At 33.5% G+C, this 22690-nt stretch overlaps 2 protein-coding genes across 5 annotated transcripts in view; one reads left to right on the forward strand and one right to left on the reverse strand.

The window, feature by feature from the left end:
- Positions 1 to 16396, forward strand: part of LOC120412768 (elongation of very long chain fatty acids protein) — a 55977-nt gene extending 39581 nt beyond the window's left edge. The window contains exons 2-8 of one of the 3 annotated variants that reach the window (XM_052708653.1): positions 9922 to 10081; positions 10138 to 10328; positions 10394 to 10474; positions 10555 to 10717; positions 15505 to 15641; positions 15713 to 16053; positions 16129 to 16396. In XM_052708653.1, the coding sequence (XP_052564613.1) occupies positions 10015 to 10081; positions 10138 to 10328; positions 10394 to 10474; positions 10555 to 10717; positions 15505 to 15641; positions 15713 to 16015 (942 nt within the window). In that variant the 5' untranslated portion in view covers positions 9922 to 10014 and the 3' untranslated portion in view covers positions 16016 to 16053; positions 16129 to 16396. Of the gene's footprint in view, positions 1 to 4962; positions 5095 to 9921; positions 10082 to 10137; positions 10329 to 10393; positions 10475 to 10554; positions 10718 to 15504; positions 15642 to 15712 lie in introns of those variants that run through there. The other 2 variants (XM_039573362.2, XM_052708652.1) reach the window with 2 other exon arrangements.
- Positions 1 to 22690, reverse strand: part of LOC120412766 (D-beta-hydroxybutyrate dehydrogenase, mitochondrial) — a 117255-nt gene that overhangs the window by 87166 nt on the left and 7399 nt on the right. For both annotated transcript variants that reach the window (XM_052708650.1, XM_052708649.1), the window contains one exon: positions 20682 to 20939. In XM_052708650.1, coding sequence (XP_052564610.1) covers positions 20682 to 20939 — 258 coding nt within the window. The remainder of the gene's footprint in view (positions 1 to 20681; positions 20940 to 22690) is intronic.

Consider the following 22690-nt stretch of genomic DNA (forward strand, 5'->3'; position numbering starts at 1 on the left):
TGGGAAGCGTTGAAGATTAAGTACAGCGATCGGATTAAGAATCGATAATGTTGAAGTCGCTAGGATGATTTTTATTGGATTTAATTACGGAATTGTTAACTCGATTTAGATTTTTACTTCAATTCTGCTGATGACGTTACTTTAATAAACTCAATTAAAGTTAATTTTCTTGACAAACCACAACCATTCAACTCTACCACAATGTCCCTGGTTCGCCCCTCCACGTCGTTCCACTCAACGGTCCAAAACCATTTCTTCATAACGATCCGCTAATGTTACCTTTTCATGACATATTCATGAGGACCTTCCGGAAGGCGACCTTCACCACTCGCAACGGTTCGCTAAGATCTGTTGTTCAAAAGCAAAAAAAAAATCGCATTTTCTCTCAAAGATCACCCACCGCCACCAAAAAACAAACTTGCCCAACCACCGACGATCACCGTTTTGCGTCAAACGAAGTTTTCCGTCGGGGTCTCCACCGAATCTGGGTTACCTCGTGTCCACGACAGACTCTAGGACACGCGATGTCGACGAATTTGGCGCAACGAAACGCAACGGCGACGACCTGCTAACCTGCTGCTGCTGCTCCAAACCCGCGCTATCAACCGTAAACGGGTAGGCCGAAAGAACTCGAAATTGGACTATCGAACTCGAAACCTTTTGAAGACATCGACGACGACGACTAGAGGCTTTAACCCTGGGCCGATTTGGTCAACACAGTGATGAGATACCCGTGACACCCGTTTTGAACTTTGAATCTTAAAAGTGTGATATTTCAGCTACTTGCTACTAATGCGATCAAATTTACATTTTGACCGGTTAAAAATTTGTCCCTCGACAAAATTACTAAATATTTTAACGTAGATTCAACCAAAGAAAAGTTCAAACAAAATAAGTGCAAAAATCTTTAGCAGCAATTTTCATTTTGAGAAGAGATTACGAGATTTTATGGTTTCTTTGGAAAAGAAACATTTCGAAAACAATATTTTCAAAAAAAAATAAAGACTGACATTTCAAAAGGGCCAAATATTTAATATAACGCCCTTTTAAAATGTTAGTCTTGGTTTAAAAATTTTGGAAATATTTTATTCGAAAAGATCGGAAAATTTCACGAATGTTTCATATTTTAACATTGAAAATCGGACCATTAGTTGCTGAGATATAGACATAAGAAAATGGTGGGTTTTTTGGGTGAGACTTAGAAAACTTCAATTTTCCTGTTTTTAAACACTTGCATGGCAATATCTCAGCAACTAAGGGTCGTACCAACAAAGTTCAAAAAAGCAAAATATAGAGAATTTTCTCAGCTTTTCAAAAATATTTTTTTCAATGGTGGACAAACATGTGCACTAATTTAAAAAATGAAAAACTGCGACTATTTTCAAAAAAGTCACCTAAAAATGGATTTAACTTGAAAACGGTGCACTTTATCAAAATTTCACTAAAGTACTTTTTGATTGCAAATTTGATTTTACATCGAAAAATGAAGTTGAAAAATTTTTGCGACCAATTTTTCGATTTTTTGAAAAAATCAGTATTGATTCAAAAATTCATAACTCGCTCAAAAATTTTTTGCACAACCTGGAAATTTCTGAAAAGTTGGCATTTGATGTCCTCTAAAACATATCAAAAAATAAAAAAAAATAAAAATATTATTTTTTTGCAAATCAAGTTTTAGTGACAAAAAGTTAAATAAAAAATCACCAAAATTTTTTTACCGTGTATCATTTTTTTTAGTGTAGTCCATATCCATACCTACAACTTTGCCGAAGACACCAAATCGATCAAAAAATTCCTTCAAAAGATACAGATTTTTGAATTTTCATACATCATTTTTGCTGCCAAATTTGTATGGAAAATTATATGGACAAACTAATGATGCAAAATGGCTTCTTTGGGCATACCGAAGGCACCAAAAAAGTTTCAGTCGGATTAAAAAATACAAAAATTAAAATTTAAGAAAAAATACCGATTTCGTAGAGAATTGCTCAGTAGAGGAACAGCATCTCTATCAAAAGTTTTGCAAAATTTGTTGTGTAAATAGTAAAAAACAGCAAATTGGATGGAGTTAGGAGCGAGTGTTTAACCTGCCAAACATACGAGAATATCCCCCTCCCCTTCAAAATTGGCCCGAAAAATCAGAGGGCAAAAAAAATATTTTCTCAAAAAAATTCTAAATTTCAATGGAAATTGAAATCCAATAAAATCTTACATTTTTTAAACTAATGATTGCAAAACAACTGAACTAGTGTAAAATGCATTTTAAAACACTTTTTGCATTCAAATGTTGAGACTATGGCTTTTTATTTCAATTTTTAGATTTTTTAATTTGAGTTTTTTGAAAAATACTAAATTTTTACAGAATACAGATTTTTTTCGAAAATACTAATTTTTTTTAAAATTGCGTTATGGATATCCAACGAAGCAAAATTTTAAAGCTGTTAATTACAGTTTTTTTTTTTAAACTAAGTATTGCACAAAATACTGATTCGGAAATTCTCAAATTATCTAAATATGCAATATAGGTATCAAACGAAGCAAAATTTTGCATGCTTCAAACATACATTCATACTTTGCTTGATTCATATAAAATTTTGCTTCGTTTGATACCCATACATATGGCAAAGTACAGATATTTAAGTATTTAAAAAATACGATGTTTTGTGAAAATTTGAGTGATATGCAAAAAAATATCAGTATAGTAAAATGAATTCAAAATTTCGCTTCCTTTGCGATTTTAGATTTTAGATTTTTGGCAGTGCGTGGCCGAATGGTTACGCTGTTCGCTTTGTAAGCGGATGATTCTGGGTTCGATTCCCATCTGCTCCAACCTTCCATCGGATGAGGAAGTAAAATGTCGGTCCCGGCCTTGGTTGTTAGGCCGTTAAGTCATTCCAGGTGTAGGAGTCGTCTCCATGCCATAAGTACAAACAACACACCAAACCAAGCCTACTCCGGTGGAATCGCTGGCGGCGGTTGGACTCGCAATCCAAAGGTCGTCAGTTCAAACACTGGGGTGGAAGGTTCCTTGGAGTAGAAAGAGGTTTGGATGCTCTCCCCATTCAAGCCTTCGGACTCCTAGGTTCGAGCAGAAACTTGCAATAGAGACCACAAAAGACCCGGGGGTCGTTAATGTGGATGGTTTGATTTTTTGCGATTTTTGAAAATTTGAATGTTTTCGTAAAATACAGAATTTTGTGATAATTTGTGTATTTCCAAAAGTGCATTTGCATAATAAATTTCGCATATTGCAAATCTTAAAAATTTTAGAACTTTCATAAAAAAATACGGTACTTTGTGAAAATTTAAGAATTTTTCAAAAAAACACGAATAATGTAAAAATGTAAAACAAATTTCACTTCGTTTGATACCCACAGTGAAAATTATTAAAATTTGAGTTTTTTTAAAAACACGTTATTTTGTGAAAATTTGAGTATTTTCGAAAAATACTCTTTAATTTGAAAATGCATTTGAAATGTCGTTTCATGTGTCACCCATATTGCAAATTTGAGTATTTTCGAAAAGTTACGGTATTTTGGGAAAGACTTAGAAAATTAAAAAAAAAACTCCAATAAAGTGAAAAGCATTCATAATTTTGCTTCGTTTGATACCCATATTGAAAATTATGAAAATTTTATTATTTTCGAAAGAATACGGTATGTTGTGAAAATTTTAGTATTTTTCCAGAAAAACTATGAAAAAATTAAAGGGCATACACAAATTTATTTCGTATGATACTCATATTGCAAATTATGAAAATTTTAGTACTTTCGAAAAAGTACAGTATTTTGTGAACAATTTTAAGTATTTATACTTACTTTATTTTCAAAAAATATAATCTTTGCGAAATCATTGAAAATTTAACATGATATGGTGGAATTAAGTCGATTTAAGAAAGTTTAAAAAAACGAGTTATCGTCCATTATCGGCGATAAGATTATCCCCAATAGCATTATCGAAATAACAATAACGATAACGTTTAGAATTATCGGTATTGTTATCGAGCCTCGATATTTTTTTCGTTTGCAGCCTGGTATTTATTTTAATCAAAAAATTGTGTTGCAATTTACAAAACAAAATTGTCTAATAATTTGAAATTGTTAACTACAGTTTGAGACGAGAGACAATAATTTCAAAAATAGAAATTTTAATGAGCAAAATATAAATTTATTTTCATTTTTCTAGATGTATTACATCGACATTTAATTATACCGTAGGTGGTTTCGACCACAAAAAAAAATTAAAAGAATGAAAATGTTAATTTGATGTGTTATCAATGTTATCAAAATGATACAAATAGTGAAAAATGGAGGCCAGAACAAAAGTTATTTTGATCGCTAATCAAATTTAAATATTGTTGATGATCAATTCTTTTTGATTACAGTATCACCTAAATTCCCAAGCTCGAGAAAAAGGTGGAATTTGTATGGAAGTTCCCCCTTTTTCTCGAGCTTGTGAGTTGAGGTGTTAATCAGCTATTATTATTGAAAATAGTGAAAATAGTGAATAGTGACCTAGAACTATGCCGAAGACACAAAATCGATCAGAAAATTTCTTCACGAGTTACAGATTTTATGCATTGCCATTAAATAAAAAATGGTTGAAAAATCTCAGAAAAAAAATCAAATAAAAATTACAATTTAACGGAAGTTCGCAGCGATAAAAACGTTCAAAATAAATCGTTAATAAAACAATTAAATCACCGGTCGAGAGTTAAGTGACTTTGTGAACTCCAGCGACTAACGCGACATCAACCTACTAAAAACATCGTCTTAAGGTGCAAGACCCACCTGGTGGAGGTGGTGGAGAAGGGGGGCTGGTGACGGTGTCGCTTAAGGTATTTCTTTGCCGGGGAAGCCGAAAATCAAAAAAAAAAAGACTAGAGGAAGAAAAGGAAGGCCTGCTGCTCAGCTGTTGGTTGATCGTTAGTTGGTTGCAAGACGGAGTCTGAGGTTTTGGTGGACGTTTTTCCAGTCAGTTCGAGTTTGGGTTTGGACGGCGCGAGACGCGAGAGTGTTCGGTTCGAGTTTGAAGGCGCGTGCGCGCAAACACATATACACACACACGCGATACGCAAAAGAACTTGAAGCTTAAGTAAGTTCTACCGGAAGGGGTCGTGTTGGACGGGGGTGTGGAGTTGATTAGGGGGATATTCGGAAGATTTGAGGTGGTTTGCTGGAAATGGTGAAAGTGCGTGAAAAGTGCCAGCACTGTTTTTGGGTTTGCTTCCATGAAATTTCATAAGCCGTGTCAGTGGTGATCTTAAAACTCGCTCTATATGTTTAAACAAATGTGAAAATAAAGAAGAAGGAAAAAAATAATTGAAACTGAGTATTCAAAACGACCTTCTGGATTGCTAAATTAAAGACTGAAGTTACAAAAAAATGCATCAAAACATCTGTGTTTGCTGCAAATCTGTTCGTGCAAATATTTTGGTTTCATCAGAAGACAACGTGTTCACCAGTTAAAACGAGACTTCATTGCTGTCGTTGTGGTTTTGCAGTGCGCGAGTTTCAGTGAATTTTATGAAATCGTATTTGTGTTATGATTTATCTCAAAATTGTGGTGACTTTGATAGACATTTAATTGGATAAGTTTTTTGATGCATCCAATTTTGGTGTCACTTTTTTAAATCACTGAATGCTTACACACTTAAAATACTAAAAAAACAATAAGCTATGAATTTTGCGGCCATTTGAAAAGCTATCAAAATCACTCCATGCTATCAATGTCAACCCAGTTATCGGTTGAAAAAATGTATCAATGATCATTCAAACAAAAAGAAAAAAAAATATAATAAAAAATCACTAGAATAAAGCAAAGAAAAAATGTTTTGAATAATTCATAAATATAATTCTAAAAAATTCAAATAATTGTTGAAAATTTCCATTTACGTGAATTCAGTTGTCCTGAAATATTAACTTTGCAGAAAATTTCCTATTTGATCTTTTTTTTATTTAAAAAAAATAAAGTTATCGCGGGAAATGCATTTTCAATAGTTGTCTGTTGATTGCACTTTAAATTTTGACATAAACTTTTTAAAATACATGAAATTATGATTCAGCTTACGATATCAGTTTATAGTTAGAAAGTTTAAAATAACACTGTGAAAACAGAAAAAAAAGTATTTCTTTGTCGCTGGAGAGTTTTCAACTTTATTTTATTCCAAATAATTACAATATAATTTTCAACTTTGTACTCAGATTCACATCACGTGTAGCTGGTCAGCATGTTTTTGGGATTTATCTGAATTTTACTGATCAGGTGGTTAACATGTATAACATTAGTTGAAATTTAGTCATAAATCAAACATATTTTATTGTCAATCCTACAATGTATAAAATTTAAAATCTTCAAGATAATTCCATGTGGATTTTTTGATTAACCTTGAAAAAAATCTAAGCGCTAGAAAAAAATAATAAAGAATTGTTTAAATATAAAACATGTTTTAAAGATCAAACATTAATACAGCAATTCCCCACGAAAACAGCTTGAAAAAAAAAACAAAAGTGCTCGGATCGGGCTCAAAGTTTTACTGGGGGTTCCCTGGCCGAAATAATTAGACCCGTATTTTTTTGTTTGGCCATTAGGGTGACCTACGCCGTGTTAGGGTGGTCTGAAAAATTGCCATTTTCGTCGGTTTTCGCAAAAACCACTTTTTTTTTTCAAAAAATCATATCTCCGCGTCTTTCATCCGATTTTAGCTGTCTTATACGCAAATGAAAGGTGATAAATTGGCCTTTCAAAGAAAAATAGTAAGAAGTTTCAAAAATCTAGACTAACATATGAAAAGGTCAGATGAAACTTTAAAATGCCGTTTTGACGGTGTCTGGACCATAAAGAGCCTATGCCTGAAAATATTTTTGTCGGATTTCCCGGACATTTTTACGTAACATACTTAAAAATGAGAGGAGTTCATTAACAGGATTCCGAGATATGATTTTTTGAAAACAAAATCCAGTGTTTTTCGACGCGCCGCACGCAAAAACGGAAAAATGACAAAATCGGCAAAAAATCAACTTTTTCCACTAAAACTGCGATAACTTTAAAATTTCAGCGCTGACCTATACATCTTTGGGTACCTAAATTTTCGTATTTAAAAGACGCAACTTTTGATACCCAAAGATGTACAGGTCATCGCTGAAATTTTAAAGTTATCGCAGTTTTAGTGAAAAAAGTTGATTTTTTGTCGATTTTGTCATTTTCCCGTTTTTGCGCGCGGCATGTCGAAAAACACGGATTTTATTTTCAAAAAAACATATCTCGGAATCCTGTTAATGAACTCCTCCCATTTTTTAATATGTTACGTTAAAATGTCCGAGGAATCCGATAAAAATATTTCCAGACATAGGCTCTTTGGTCCAGACACCATCAAAACGGCATTTTAAAGTTTCATACGCCCTTTTCATATATTAGGCTATATTGTTGGAACTTCTCTCTATTTTTCTTTGCATGGCCAACTTATCATCTTTCATTTGCGTATAAGACTATTGAAATCGGTTGAAATGGCGAGGAGTTATGATTTTTAGAAAAAAGTGTTTTTTTTTTATCGAAAATCGACGAAAATGGCAATTTTTCAGACCACCCTAACACGGCGTAGGTCACCCTAATGGCCTAACAAAAAAATACGGGTCTAATTATTTCGGCCAGGGAACCCCCAGAAAAATTTTGAGCCCGATCCGAGCACTTCTGTTTTTTCCAAGCTGTTTTCGTGGGGAATTGCTGAATATTTATAATTCTTTTGAAATCAAATATTGGAAAAACATTTTATAAACATTACTTTCGTTTCTCTTGAAGTGTGAAATAACACACCATGTATTGTCCAGTTTCGTACCTTTGAAGAAATAAAATAAAATTTTCTGATTGCTTAATATATATATTTTTTTTTCATTTATCAAGCATGTTCAGGATTATTAAAGGTTCAAAAAAGTTTCGTTGAGGAACTGTTTTTCATTTAGAATCAGTGTACCTTTCCAAAAAATCACTGAATATTCCTGGTGAAGCTTGATTAAACATTTTGATTTCTTATTTAAAACAATGCAAATGAGTTTTTTTCGGCACAGTAATAAAATCAGGGTTTTACTTACTTACTTTACTTTACTTATTCCTTGTAAATTGGACTAGACTTACATCTCAAAAAAGGTAATATTCAAACAAAAAAAAATTCAACCGTTAAAAATTAAAATTTCATTGCCGTGTATAGTTTCCTCTTTTTTTGCGATTTCCACTTTGTATTTTTTTAAATTTAGATGAAGTATTTTCCAACGGTTCCTTATGTCAGCAAATTTGAATCACTGAATTTTCCAAACTGATCGATTTAAACTAAAATTTCAAAAGGGCCAAACAATAAATTGTTAGCCCTTTTGAAGCGTTAGTACTAGTTAAGAAATACTGATAAAATTTGTTTCCAAAGATTGAATTTTTTTTTCAAGGCTTTCGTTTTTTTGGCATTGAAACTCTGATTAAGAATTTCCAAGATTTCACCAATTGAAAAAAAAACTTATTGGGTTGTACTTAGAAAGAGTATTTTTTTTCCCTCAAGCAGTTCTAAAATAGAACTGAAATTTGATTCCATTTGTATTTTTTTTTTTGGCTAAAGTTTTCTCTATGTCCAAAGATGCCATTTAGAACTATTAGTTAACCTTGTCTCCATACAATTTTGGCAGCTACTCATCCAAAAAAGATCAGTAAATATTCGAAATTCTGTACTTTTACTGCAAAGTTGTAGGTGTACTAAGAAAAAATACAGTCACACTTTTAGTAAAATACCATTTTTACCCATTCTTTTATTTACATTTTATCACCAAAATTTGGATTTAAGTTCATATTTTTAAGATTATCAAAAAAATATATGTTTTAGTGTGCTAAGAAATGCATCTATTGAACCACAGGATAGTTTGGTTGAAATAAAATTCCACCTAGTTATAAATTAATGACGGATCAATCAATTTTCGAAAAACAAAATCGAACATCAGGAAAAAAATTACATAAATTTTGAAAAGAATAGAATTTGCATTTTTAGTTTATTTAAACAAAAAAAAAATGCACAGTTTTTGAAACGTAGCCTTTTTTTAGTTCTGCTTGCTGTAGACTTTGCTTTGCTGTAGACACCAAATTGATCAGAAAATCCCTTCTTGAGAAACAGTTTTGGGTTATTTTAAACATCTGTGTCAATTTTAAACTAAATTGGTTGAGATTAACTCATTGATACTTGAGCCTGAAGATGGTGAAAAAATGTTTTTCATACAAAAATGACATTTTTAAATCGTTAATATCTTTTCCGGATCGAGTTTTACAGCTTTGGTGTGTTCTACAAAGTTGTAGAGCATTAATTTTCCATTGAAAAACTCACTTTTAGGAATATTTAGATAGAAGTAGCAGACCGTGCTGACCAAACCGTTAGCAAATGGGGTTTTTTAATACAATTTTTCGATTTTTCCCATGCAAACGTCACCTTGGAGTATCAATGGGTAAATGTTGACCGATTCTGCTCAGATTTCGCCCCAAGTCCTAAAATAGGTCAGGAACAATATTCAGCTTGTGGAGCGAGGTTTTGAAAAAAGTCGCATATTCTGGGCACCCTAATGGACATCCCCCAAATTTTTATGGAGACTTGTAAGAACCTTATTTGGAAATAAGAAATTGATGCACAAAGTTTCATCTAAATCTAAAAAAACATCAAAAATTCGTTTATCAAAGTAAAAATAGAGAATTGGGCTTTTTTAAAATATTGACTTCCAAGTCAATATAAAGAATAATAAAGCTATGGATACATTGTTAAATTTTGTATTCAAATAAATGTTAAATTTAATTAATAGAACTTAATTAATAAAGAGTGAAAATAGTACCATTTTTTTATTCTCTCAAGAAAAGTCTAATGATTTTAGAACAATAATTTTGAATTTGTTTTGTTTGTTTCAGATTTTAAAACAAACACATTTCATACGAGTTTTCTACACTGGGTTCGTCCGTAGATTAGATATTTTTTAAACTTTGCACATAAAATACTTCAAAATGACGGAGGCAGTGGCAGATAGCGGAATTTTCCATCGGATAGCAAAGTTCTTCGTAGAAAATCAGGGTAAATCCAATTCCATGTTATGTTAGAACAAGATTAAAAAACAAATCAATCTTTAGATGAGCGAACGACCGGGTGGTTCCTGTCCGGCTCGATGACCCCGCTGATCATCATCCTGGTGACGTACCTCTACTTTTGCCTGTACGCCGGTCCCCGCTACATGGCCAAGCGGAAACCGTTCAAGCTGGAGGGCGTGCTGATCGCGTACAACGCCATCCAGGTGGTGCTCAGTATTTGGCTAGTGTATGAGGTGAGTATTGTAATGTCACTGATGGATCATTTAATCGAAATATCCACCAACTCGTCCATCTCCAGGGTATCATGGGTGGATGGAACGGCGTGTACAACTTGCGGTGTCAACCGGTGGACTACTCGAGAGATCCCCTTGCCATGAGGGTAAGTTTTTCTTCTTCAGGAAGTGACCCAAGCGGAACTAACCTCAAAATTGTCGTTCCGTTTTCCGCATAAATCGTTAGATGGCCGGCGCCGTGTGGGCGTACTACATCTGCAAGGTCGTCGAGCTGCTCGACACGGTGTTCTTCGTGCTGCGCAAGAAGCAGAACCAGGTCTCGTTCCTGCATCTGTACCACCACACGCTGATGCCGGTCTGCGGCTTCGTCGGCGTCAAGTACTTTGCCGGTAAGTGATCTTCCGCAATGGGTGTTGGTTGACGAACGATGACGGGCTGGGTTCAAGCAGGGTGTTCGTTGATATATAGATCAGCGCTAAACTGTAGTGCTAATTAATTCAAATTTTGAGGTGTGACATTTTTTTGAGGAAGTTTTTACCAAAAAGCTTAACGGCATGGTTTTGTTGTCAAACAACGTTTGATGTCCGTTTCCTCGCTAAGCCACTGCTGAATATTCATACCGAAGGAAACTGTCCGTACAGTTAGTTCCTTTGTGATAATTATCAAACAAGGTTTAACCAACCAACACCAAATATCCGTGGCTTGAGTGGACCTTGATCGTGACATTGATGGCATACTGATTTATATTGTCATGCTCAAACGGCGATTTCAAACCGTTTAACAACAACAAAATTAATTTCAGAGTGAATAAAACTGAAATCCAAACAAAATTACAAATACCAACTTTTATCACATGAGATATCATCCCAAGTAACATTTTTTCCAAGAGTTCTACAAGAGCTCTTCAAGATAGCTACAGTATAGCAGTTTGGACCGCGTTAGGATAAAATTCTCTTCAAAACTTCTTCAGGAGTTTGGAAGAGTACTTGAAGAGAGTTTTATCCTACCGCGGTCCAAACTGCTATGCTGTAGCTATCTTGAAGAGCTCTTGTAGAACTCCTGGAAGAAAATGTTACTTGGGATCCACTTTATCAATTTCTTCCTGAACACCTGCAGGAGTTATAGCTATTTTGTTTTTCACTTGGAAACAAACAGCACGTGGCTTATTTTTGGTGGAAAGTAGCCCCAAAGTGCTGAAGAATGCAATCATTTCGTAACGGGTTGCTAAAAACTGGTTTTCATATATGGTTGATAAAACCAGGGGCCTTCTCGACGATTAGAATGAAAAGAAGAAAACAATCAAAATGGGAGCTTTACCAACTGGTTTTCAAAGAAAAATAATCAGATTGTGTTGAATTTCTAAAGTAGATTCATTGAATATATTATCTGAGCACAAATTAAATTAAATAAGGATTCATTATAATAAACAGGTGCAATTTTGATAATATATTTTAAAAATCCACAGCAAGAGATTATAATTTTGTTTTCAAGGCGAAAATGTTGGTATGCGAAATACATAAGATATTTCGAAAAAAAGGACATAGCTTCATTGTTGTTCATCATTGAAGAAATAATTGCTTATCTGACGTTTAGAAGTTGAATTGAATTTTTCTCAAAAAAAAAAAAAAAAAAAATTGTGGATTAGTATGTTATGAGAATCCTAGAAAATAAAAATTAATTACAATCGATATTATTTTTTGCTTCCTTTCAATATATTCAACTCTTTGGTGCATTAGATTTTATAATATTGATTTTTTTTTTAATTTTCAATTTACATTTTTTTATTTAACTGTTAGTTTATCAACAACCAAAAATTATTATTTTTTAAAAACCAATCAGGCACAATTTTTAATGTCATAGGAATTGAAAACAAAAGAATCAAACGCTTTCTTTCCAATCGCGTTTGAAAGTTTGTTACAAAAATCTTGATATTTTATCGAATTCAAGAGATAGTAATCGTTTAGAAAGTAGATAGTTTTTAATGGAGTTTCTGCAGAACCGTTTTTTTACTTTTAATATGTTTCTTCAATAACATGCAGTGAATAATTTTTTAATCCAAACAAAATGTTGTTTTTAAAAGAGGCATAATGCATAACTTTATTCGAGCTGTAAAATCATGTTTAATATTTGAAAGTTTGATTGTTAAACTTGTTATGTTAATTTAGGTCCTTAGTCATTTTACAAAAAAAAAATATGTTTACTAAAATTAAAAAATTACGGTTACTTTTTGTCTTGCTTTGATGTTTTTTAAAAATATCAAATCGACACAAAAAATCAAAATTTTAATTATTCATCAGCATTAATTTGAAAATCGTGTAATCCGTGTTATACTTTAAACTGTTAGCTATTTTATAACAAATTATCTTTATTAAGTTTCAATAATTGAAATAAACAAATAATAGTGACTTGTATCAAACTTATAGATTATAGATTTTTAACTAAACCAGTAGATTTTAGCCTTTTTATAAACTTGAGTACAAGTCGGTAAACTGAAGCTACCGATTTCGGTTTAAAGTCGTCTAACAATCGACTTTCAGCAAATTTTTGAACAATAATATGATCAAACTTGAATGAACCTGACTACTGATTATCAGTAAAATTTTACTTAAATTGATGTTGAATGATTAATAATTTGTGTTAATTTATAATTATTGAAATCGCGAACGTTCTTCATTTTTGGCTAAAAATCATTTCCTGAAAACAAAAAAAAGAAATTAAATATTTATTTTACATAGCTGATGTAGAATCGGTATTAGCTGAATAAATGTGGTGTTGAGACGAATGAAAGAAAATTTGCAACCTTTTTTTAACGAAAAAGAACAAGAAACATTGCTTTTTATTAGGACACAAGATATACGTTACATTCGCCTGCATTTAATTAGGAAAAAAGGAAATAAAAAACGCCAAATTTCCCATTAGAATTTTTTAGCTGCTCAGAAATGCTGTAAACTAATGTTATTTGTAATTTTTTGAACTCATTTGCTCAAAACCTGATAATTTAAACAAAAAAACCAATGCGTAAAGATTCTTCAAAACATTCCAAATAAAAGATAATGCTGCAAATAATTGAAATTTGTTCAAAAGCAAATAAATAAAAAAAACATTTTGGTTTTGTTATTTTTTTTTTGTAAATTATTTAATTGACAGCCATTAAATAAACATGAAGAATGATTTTTAAATTTTTCAGGAAAAAAAATATGTCTTCTGAATTTGATTATTGCTAAGAAAATAATTATAAAATGTACTTCCGATTTGAAATTAAAATTTTATTTTAAATCAATATTATTGCATTTTTTGTGTTCAGATTCAGCTAAAATTATTATTCGTAGAGCTGAAATTTTTTGCTGCAATGTTGAAAGCAAAAGATCTATTTTAATACTCTTTGAGAAACTATAATAATTTATAATATTAATTACTGTGTGTGTGTGTGTGGTCCAATCCAATACCCGCTGGCCAGCAGCGAAATTATGGGAAAGTATAATTTGTATCAGACTTGGGTTATGCTGATACAGTTTATCTCAGTCCCGGGTATTAGGTGGTGACAGCCCTCGCGCTGCTTCCAATGACCCATTTCAGAATGGCAGAGATCCTAGCGGCCCAATTCCGAGGTCATTGGGCATTGTCTGGCCCCGCCTAAACATAGAGCAAGAACCAGACGGGTCCTCAAACTATCTTTAAACTTCCAATCCCATCAGGCAAAACAGGGATCAGCGCGTATTTGGACAATATAAAAAGCATTTATTGATATTGTAAGTGTTGATTTTTATAGTTTTTGCCACAATGTTCATTATTCTATAGATAAATGAGTCCAAAAACATTAAAAAATGTATTTTTGATTGAATTTTATGTAATAAGCATGGTCGGGGCAAGATGCACCGCTGTGAAGCTCCTTTGTAAAAACAGAGGTGTCATCTAGTGGTGACTAGTGAAAACTGCTTTTACCCGGTGCATTTTGCCCCATGTTGTGGTGCATTTTGCCCCGTTGTTGTGGTGCATTTTGCCCCAATGTTGCGGTGCATATTGCCCCACATGGTTATTTGAAATGAATCAAAAATGTTTTTAGAAATTCGATATTTTCGAACAATTTTTAAGTTTTTAAAGCCTTTTTCACATGGTTGACGAAGAATAATAGTTGTTTTAGGACATCGAACAAAGTTCTTCCACAGTTATGCTGTAATGGTTGAGAAATCACAGTTTTCCCTTAGGGGGTGCATTTTACCCCTTCTCCCCCTAATGATAAATGAATGGCATTTATGTAGAATATTTCATGGTTTTATGTCACCGGATCCTGTCCTTCTATTCCTCGCTTGCGCGAAACGACGACTCATGCGAAACACGATCGATGCAGGCCTTGCCTCGCAGAGAGCAACGACGAGACTGTATAATAATTTATAATATTAATTACTGTTACTAATTTTTTTTTGTCTTTCTTTGCTTGTTTAGAACAATGAAGCTACTGAAAAAAAAACGCCTAAAAATAAAGCACTATGATTTTTTTACAAAGATTAAATTTCTTGGAATAATGTTTTTTTTTTCGAAAAGAATTTGTAACAAATTGTTAAAATCCCAATTTTGAAAATGTTAGTTTCAAACTTCTTAAAATTTGAATAACAGTCATTCAAAAGAATGACAATATGTTTCAAGCTAAACGGAAAGTTCCATACAATTATGTTTGAGTTTTATCTTTAAAAAAAATTAGTTAAACTTGAAATATTCTTAAAATTTGAAAAAAATTAACAATGCAATGCTTTATGGAAAACATGTATTTTTGTCAAATTTCTAATTCGGCCCGTGATTCTGGGCCAAATTGTGAAAATTGCCGGTGAGGTTCAGCTAGATGAGAACCACAGCTGTAGGTTGTTGAGTAAGATTTAAACTAGATGCGAAATACCGAAAAGTACTAAACAATTTAAATGAAAAAATATGAAACAAGAGATGGATAATTTTTCGCAGGACAAAAGTTGTTCCAATAGTCTTTCAAAACATGGAGAATTAAAAAAAAACCTAAAATTTTCCCTTGATTTTACAATTGAGCTCAGATATTCTTTTTGTTATCATTGAAGGTTATAGCGGTTAAATTGAAATTGATACAATTAGCATTTGTCTAGTAACATGGTGTATTTTGGCAACTATTGTATCATTCTGATTTTCATATCTATTCCCCTTTTTATCTCAGGTGGCCACGGCACCCTGCTCGGCGTGATCAACTCCTTCATCCACGTGTGCATGTACGCCTACTACATGCTGGCGGCGATGGGCCCCAAGGTTCAGCAGTACCTCTGGTGGAAGCCTTATCTGACCAAGATGCAGATCGTAAGTTTCAAACCTTCATGGCCTACTTGAAATCTTCAAAATGTTAATTACATTTTTTTTCAAACAACCAGGTCCAGTTCGTGATCGTGTTCTTCCACACGCTGCAGGTCCAGTTCCAGCCGACCTGCGGCTACCCCAAGTCGATCGCGGCCCTGCTCACGCTAAACGCCGCCCTGTTCATCTACATGTTCAGCATGTTCTACGTCAAGAGCTACCTGCGGGCGGCCAAGCGACCGGCCAAGGGCACCGAAGTCAACAACAACAACCTGCTGGACTGCAAACCAAAGCAGGAACTGGAACAGACTGCCGTCGCCGAGGAAGTTGACAGTCGGCAGCGATTGGTGGCGTCCGGCGAGGAGAAGAAGGATCTTTAAGGACAAAATGACGTAAATGACGCGCGCGATCACGGAATGTACGGACGGACCATACGAATGCTCGACCGGCTACGAGTTGCTGAGAGTCTTACTGAGGTCTTGTTTTTTTGCAGCCTGGTTGGAGCAGAAACAGAAACTGTGTGTGTGTGCGTGACGGACCGGACGATTCCAGCTTATTTGTTTAAGTGACCGAATTTGTGAGCTTAAAGTGAAGTTCTGTGAAGTTCTGTGTGAAGCTTACCGACACGAGTTGCGGGAGTTGGAACAGACAGGTTGATTTTTTTTATTCTCTCGCTGCATACTACTATGAATTTGTGTACATTATTTTTCTATGACTAGGAAAGCTGACTCTAAATAGATTAATAAATATATTTAATAATAGTTGGATTGTTATTCTCTTTAATGAAAGATTTCCAAGCAATAAGCTTATGAAGCATATTATATTTTCATAAACAAACAACAAAGTGCCAACAAAATTGATTTTGATAACTTTTCATATTAAACTAGAAAAAAAATTATTGAGCAAATTTCATTTCAAAATATGAACAAGTTTTTGTGGGTTATGAAATAAAAATAAAAATACAAAATGAAACTATTTAAATTAACTGTAGATCATATCTAACGAAATTTTATCAAAAGCTCATGAATTTTAATGCACTCTCATACAATCGCTCTCATGAATACATTATTGAGCTCAAGCCGCTGAGAAATGTAACGTTCCAGTGGAGCCCGTAACGCCTGAAACGGCTTTGATTAAAATGCGTTGCGCAGCTTGCATACTGTCTGGCGTTTAACCGATTGTACACGGTGTGTTTGCTATAGGTTGAGCTGTGTTATTAATTTTTAAACAATAATATTGTTAAATGTACTAGTTTTCTTTAGTAAAATTAAACCCTCGATTTGATGGCGTATTCAAAATAACACAAAAAATGCAGTGCAGTACCAGCTATCAATTTTAAAACTCATAAAAAATTTCATAAATTACGTATTTTTCCTGAATTTAAAAAATGCATGGTTTTATTTAGCTTTGTATAGGTGTTTCAACATATTCAAGTATGTATTGAAAACTAGATTTATTATAAAAAACACTTTCATAAAACTCTTGGATTTTCAAATTCTCATAAATTTTACAAATCATCATGAGCCAAAAAAAAACTCAAAATTATCAAGAGGTATTTTCGAAAAAATACGTACGTAGAACTGATTCGAAAAAGTTCTCCGATCGGGCTAAAAATTTTTCTGGGAGTTCCTTGGCCGAAATAATTGGACCCGTATTTTTTTGTTTGGCAACGTGTTAGGGTGGTCCACAAAACGGCCATTTTAGTCAATATGCGCAAAAACCATTTTTAACACGGGATAATGACGAAATCAGCAAAAATCAACTTTTTTCACTAAAACTGCGATAACTTGAACATTTAAGCGATGACCTATACATGTTAGGGTACCAAAAGTTGCGTATTCCAATTACGAAAACATCGCTGAAATTTTCAAGTTATCGCAGTTTTCGTGAAAAAAAGTCTATTTTTTGCCGTTTTCGTCATTTTCCCGTGTTAGCACGCGGCGCGTCGAGAAACCCTATTTTTTATTTTCAAAAAATCGTTTCTCGGAGCATTGATAACATAAATTTTTTTGATATGTTATGTAAAATTTTTCGAGGAATCTGATAAAAATATTTTCAGACATAGGCTCTTTGTTCACAAGACCTTCAAAAGAGCATTTAAAGTTTTTATTTGACCTTTTCAAATGTTAGGCTAGATATTTGAAACTTTGAACTATTTTTTCTTAAAGCCTATCTAATACCCTTTCATTTGCGTCCAAGACAGCTCAAATCGGTTGAAATGGCGCGGAGTTATGATTTTTAGGTCACTCTAATGGCCAAACAAAAAAAAAAATACGGGTCGTATTATTTCGGCCAAGGAACCCCAGACAAATTTTGAGCCCGATCGGAGAACATTTTTTTCGAATCATGCTGTTTTCGTGGGGAATTGCTGTTTTAGTATAATTAGTTCTATGAAAAAAGATGGTTTTTGAATTCTTTTTAACCATGACCTTAACAATATATTGATTCTGAAGAAATATTTCTATGAATTATATTCTTTCTATCATGAGATAGATTTAGAAAATCAATTGCAAAAAATTCGATTAGTTTTCGCATTCTTTTTAACATGCTCAGTTATTTGAATAATAAATATAAATTGGTTTTTCTAAATTAATTTCAGTAGTTTTTGCAGTTCATAAAAACAAACAAGTTTTTCAAAAAAATGATGTTAATAGGTTTAAGAAAAATGTTAAACAACTAAATTTCTCTAAATAATTTAAATCGACGGTTTTAGTTTCAAATCAAAAATCAAACCATCCACATTAACGACCCCCGGGTCTTTTGTGGTCTCTACTGCAAGTTTCTGCTCGAACCTAGGAGTCCGAAGGCTTGGATGGGGAGAGCACCCAAACCTCTTTCTACTCCAAGGAACCTTCCACCCCAGTGTTTGAACTGACGACCTTTGGATTGCGAGTCCAACCGCCGCCAGCGATTCCACCGGAGTAGGCTTGGTTTGGTGTGTTGTTTGTACTTATGGCATGGAGACGACTCCTACACCTGGAATGACTTAACGGCCTAACAACCAAGGCCGGGACCGACATTTTACTTCCTCATCCGATGGAAGGTTGGAGCAGATGGGAATCGAACCCAGAATCATCCGCTTACAAAGCGGACAGCGTAACCATTCGGCCACGCACTGCCACCTACGGTTTTGGTTTATTTTTTTGAAAGTTCCAACATTTTTTTGCATGTGTTTTTGCATTCTATTAAACATGTGCAATGCAAAATATTTAAAAAAATATTTATCTGAAAAATCAAATTATTTGATTTTTGAAAAAATAAGTTGTTTTTACATTAGCATTATTCATAAATCAAGTAATATTTCTATTCAAACAGATCCTCCAGAAGTTTTGTTTTGAATACAGGTTTTGTTTTTAAGTTTAATCAATTTTTATTTATACTTTTTGCTCAACGCGGCTGGTTATACATGGATACAGATTTCTCTCTTCTTCTGAAGTTTAGTTATTATTCGTACTTGTTGTACACATTTAATTCTCCTACATTTTCCATTTTAAAATGCTTATATTTTAGTTTACTTATACAAATTTTGAAAACAAGAATGATGAGGCGCAATTCAAATGTTTTTATACATATACATTAGGCGTCATCCATAAAGTATGTCACGCTCTAGGGGGGAGGGGGGGTCTGAGGAAGTGTGACAATTCATGTTATAAGTATAGAAAAAGCGTGACAAAGGGGGGGAGGGGGGTAAATTTTAGCGGGGGGGCTGATTTTAGCGTGACGTACTTTATGGATGAAGCCTTAATACATTCAACCAAAAATAAATACAAGCTATCCCTATGGTTTTTAAAAGCAGAAAAAAGCTTTCGGCGAATAGTTCCAGATTTACCAAATGTTCCAGATTCTGGGGTAATTGCAAAGAAAGATTTAAACTCGGGAAATTTATAGTTGATAACTATTGTTGATTTTCAAATATTGGCCATGACTTTTCCAATAATATGCCATATATTTTTTTTTAATTTGAAGAGTTTCAGGATTCGTTTTTAAAATGATACAGGGCACGTGCCAGGACACGTAGAGGTCAATGCCCGACGCTCTGTCCCATGTGATTGAAGCTTTCGCCAACAGGCAGAGCTTAATGTTTTTTTTCGGTTCTGGTTACTTAGAGTCGTTACTGGTTCCGTATGTCCCGCTGGTGGTCGGTCATATCGTAAAAAAATACCGATAATGGATCGTAACTTTTTACGACTTGACACACACACACACACACACACACACACACACACACACACACACACACACACACACACACACACACACACACACACACACACACACACACACACACACACACGCCATCAAATACATCCAAAATGTTTCCATTTTGTGTGACAAGGAGTAGAAAAAAGTTCCATTAAACAGCGTCATAATCATGCGTAATGCGAACATTTTACGGGACAAAATGTAATTTCTCCGAAAAAAAATGTCTCCAAAGTTTTGGCCAGTCAGTGCACGTGTCAGTCCAAATAGGAGGGCGTGCCAGCAGTCTGTGGTGGGTGCAGCTGGATTCTCTGGGATTAATGCCAGCACGAATCGTTTATTGGCAGCACGGGGGATGTTTTACGGTCACCAAGGTGCGAATCGTACCAGAATTCGTCGTAACCGCATTTCCACTGAAAACTTCAACCGCTGCATTTCCATTAACTAGTCGACAGGTCTTAATTTTGAAATGCCACTATGGAGAGGCAGCTCTTTCTGCTCCAAAGAAAAAAAAAAGAATTGGTTCGATTTTGCAATGGAAATTTCCCGTCCAAGGTCGATTGAAGAGCTGTCTGGTGCACTAGGCAAGATTTTTGAAGATGTGGGAAAATAATTGATTGATTGATTGGTTTATTATAAAACTGACATTTTAATTCGCATGGTTAATACTTGCAAAAGAGATAGGAAGGTACAGCAGTCAGTTTTTAACGATTTGATAAACATTTGGGCAATTCTCATTATATTGTGACCATATTAAACACATTCTTTTAAGCTTCTGTTGTTTAACTCAATAGAAACACTCATGTAGATCATTACAAATTTAAATTGACATATCTCGAAACTCACCTTAAGACTGTGGAACCCGATGGCCGCGCTGACCGTCAGAATCGAGAAGAACACAAACAGCGCAAAGGCGGACATCTGGCAGATTCCGAGCACGTTGAACACGCCGGACACGACGATGGCGGCGGCGTGGCAACCAATCAGCGGCACCAGCAGCCGATCCACCAGGTCCCACGGAATCTGCCGGGGTTCGGTTTCGATGAGCACCGAGCCGTGGCGGGACATCCGCCGCCGGGTTGCCGGCGGTTTGGGGAGGGCTTGCTGGAAAAGGGAGAGATTTTTTTTTTCGTGAAATATGAGTTAATAAATAATTTATACAAATTTTAGGCAATTGCTGAAAAAATCCATCTTCATCCTTTATTGCCACTGAGCATCAGATTTCAGCAAAAAACATTGCAACAAATTTCCATTCTGTAAGTGCACTCAAGCGTGCCAATGCGTTCTAAAGGTAAGTGCAAATATTCCCCCACAGACCGGGGGAAATAGGTTAATGGATTCATGGAAAGGTTAATTAGCCAGAGGAATGAATTAAACATGAGAATGAAATGAGTTTGATTGAGGAATAAAAAGAAAGATGTGATGTAGCAAATAATTATGAATTCGTATCAATTTTAAAATTTTTATGTTTAATTACCCAAGTTATCAATTGTAAATTAACAATTCCATTAAATTTAAACTTGTAAAAATGCTTTGTCATGCATTCAAAGTACATTTCGGTACATTATAATTTCAAGCGTAATAATCTATTAGAAGGATTCCGCAACACATTTTTTACAAAATTATAGTTTAATAAACTTTTATCAAATAAGAGTCATTAACAACAGCCAAAATATACGGGGTTTGAAATTATTGTGGCGATTCAAAGCATAGCCTAGCATAGCATTAAAACTAGTTGTTTGAACTATAGTTGTTAAATCACCTCTCAAAAAATTAATTTATAACATTATTGATTTATTAAAAGTCATTCATTTTCCATTAGCGCTTTATTATTCTTTTATTTATAAATTTTTTTCAATTAGAAATACAACATAAGGGTAGTTCGCTACATTTTCGCAAATTATTTAAGGATTTTAAAATTTTTATTTTTTTTATTTGGAAGAAACTTTGTTTATATACATTCTATTTAAAAAGAAGTAATTATTAATAACAATTTTTTTCCGTACAAGTCTCTGTATATGTATCTTGAGATGGAATTTCCTGATCGATTCGGTGCCTTCGAAAAAATTGTAGGTTGTAATTTGAACCATTCAGAATAAAATACAATAATAAAATACCAATTGTATTATTTAATGTAAAATTATTTAAAACACTGAAAAAAAATCTTGCAACATTTAATACTGGTGGAGTTAAACGATAATTGCTAGCAATATTATTTCCAAAGCTTATTTCAATTCATTGTTATGATTGTTAAGCAAATTGGGTCTTAAAAGAACTTTTAAATCATTTAATTTTGTGTGCATTAAATTATAAACAGACATTAATTATCCTGAAATAAATTCAATAATTATATTCTGCATTTCATTTTTCACTAGAGTTTTGAATCAACCAAAAATCTTAACTCAGATTAAATTTCATTTGGATCGTCAAGTTTAAACAAGAATTAAATGAGGATTAAATATTTTCTATATATTTTTAAAAATATTTTCGTCAGTTTGTTGCAAAAAGATAATAAAGGTACAAAACTATTTCATAAATTGCGGAAAATACACTATTATCACAAGCGAGACATTTGACTCTCAGTGGAAGGTTGAATAACCCTAAACACATTCTTGAAACATTATCGAAGTAGAGAACAATATTTTATATTTTTTAAATATGGATTTTATTTATTGTTAAATTCTGTTATTAAAGCTAAAACTGTTAAATTCATTGTTTTGTTTTTATATAAACTTACAGAATACGTTTCTTATGCATTTTTTGTAATTTTTTTCAGCACTTTCTAAGCTTTACTTAAGACAAAATTATATCCACAGATAAACGAATCAAATTTTTGATGAAAAGTTACCCGTAAC

The sequence above is a fragment of the Culex pipiens genome, chromosome 2 (assembly GCF_016801865.2).
Source record: "Culex pipiens pallens isolate TS chromosome 2, TS_CPP_V2, whole genome shotgun sequence".
Classification (NCBI taxonomy): Eukaryota; Metazoa; Arthropoda; class Insecta; order Diptera; family Culicidae; genus Culex; species Culex pipiens.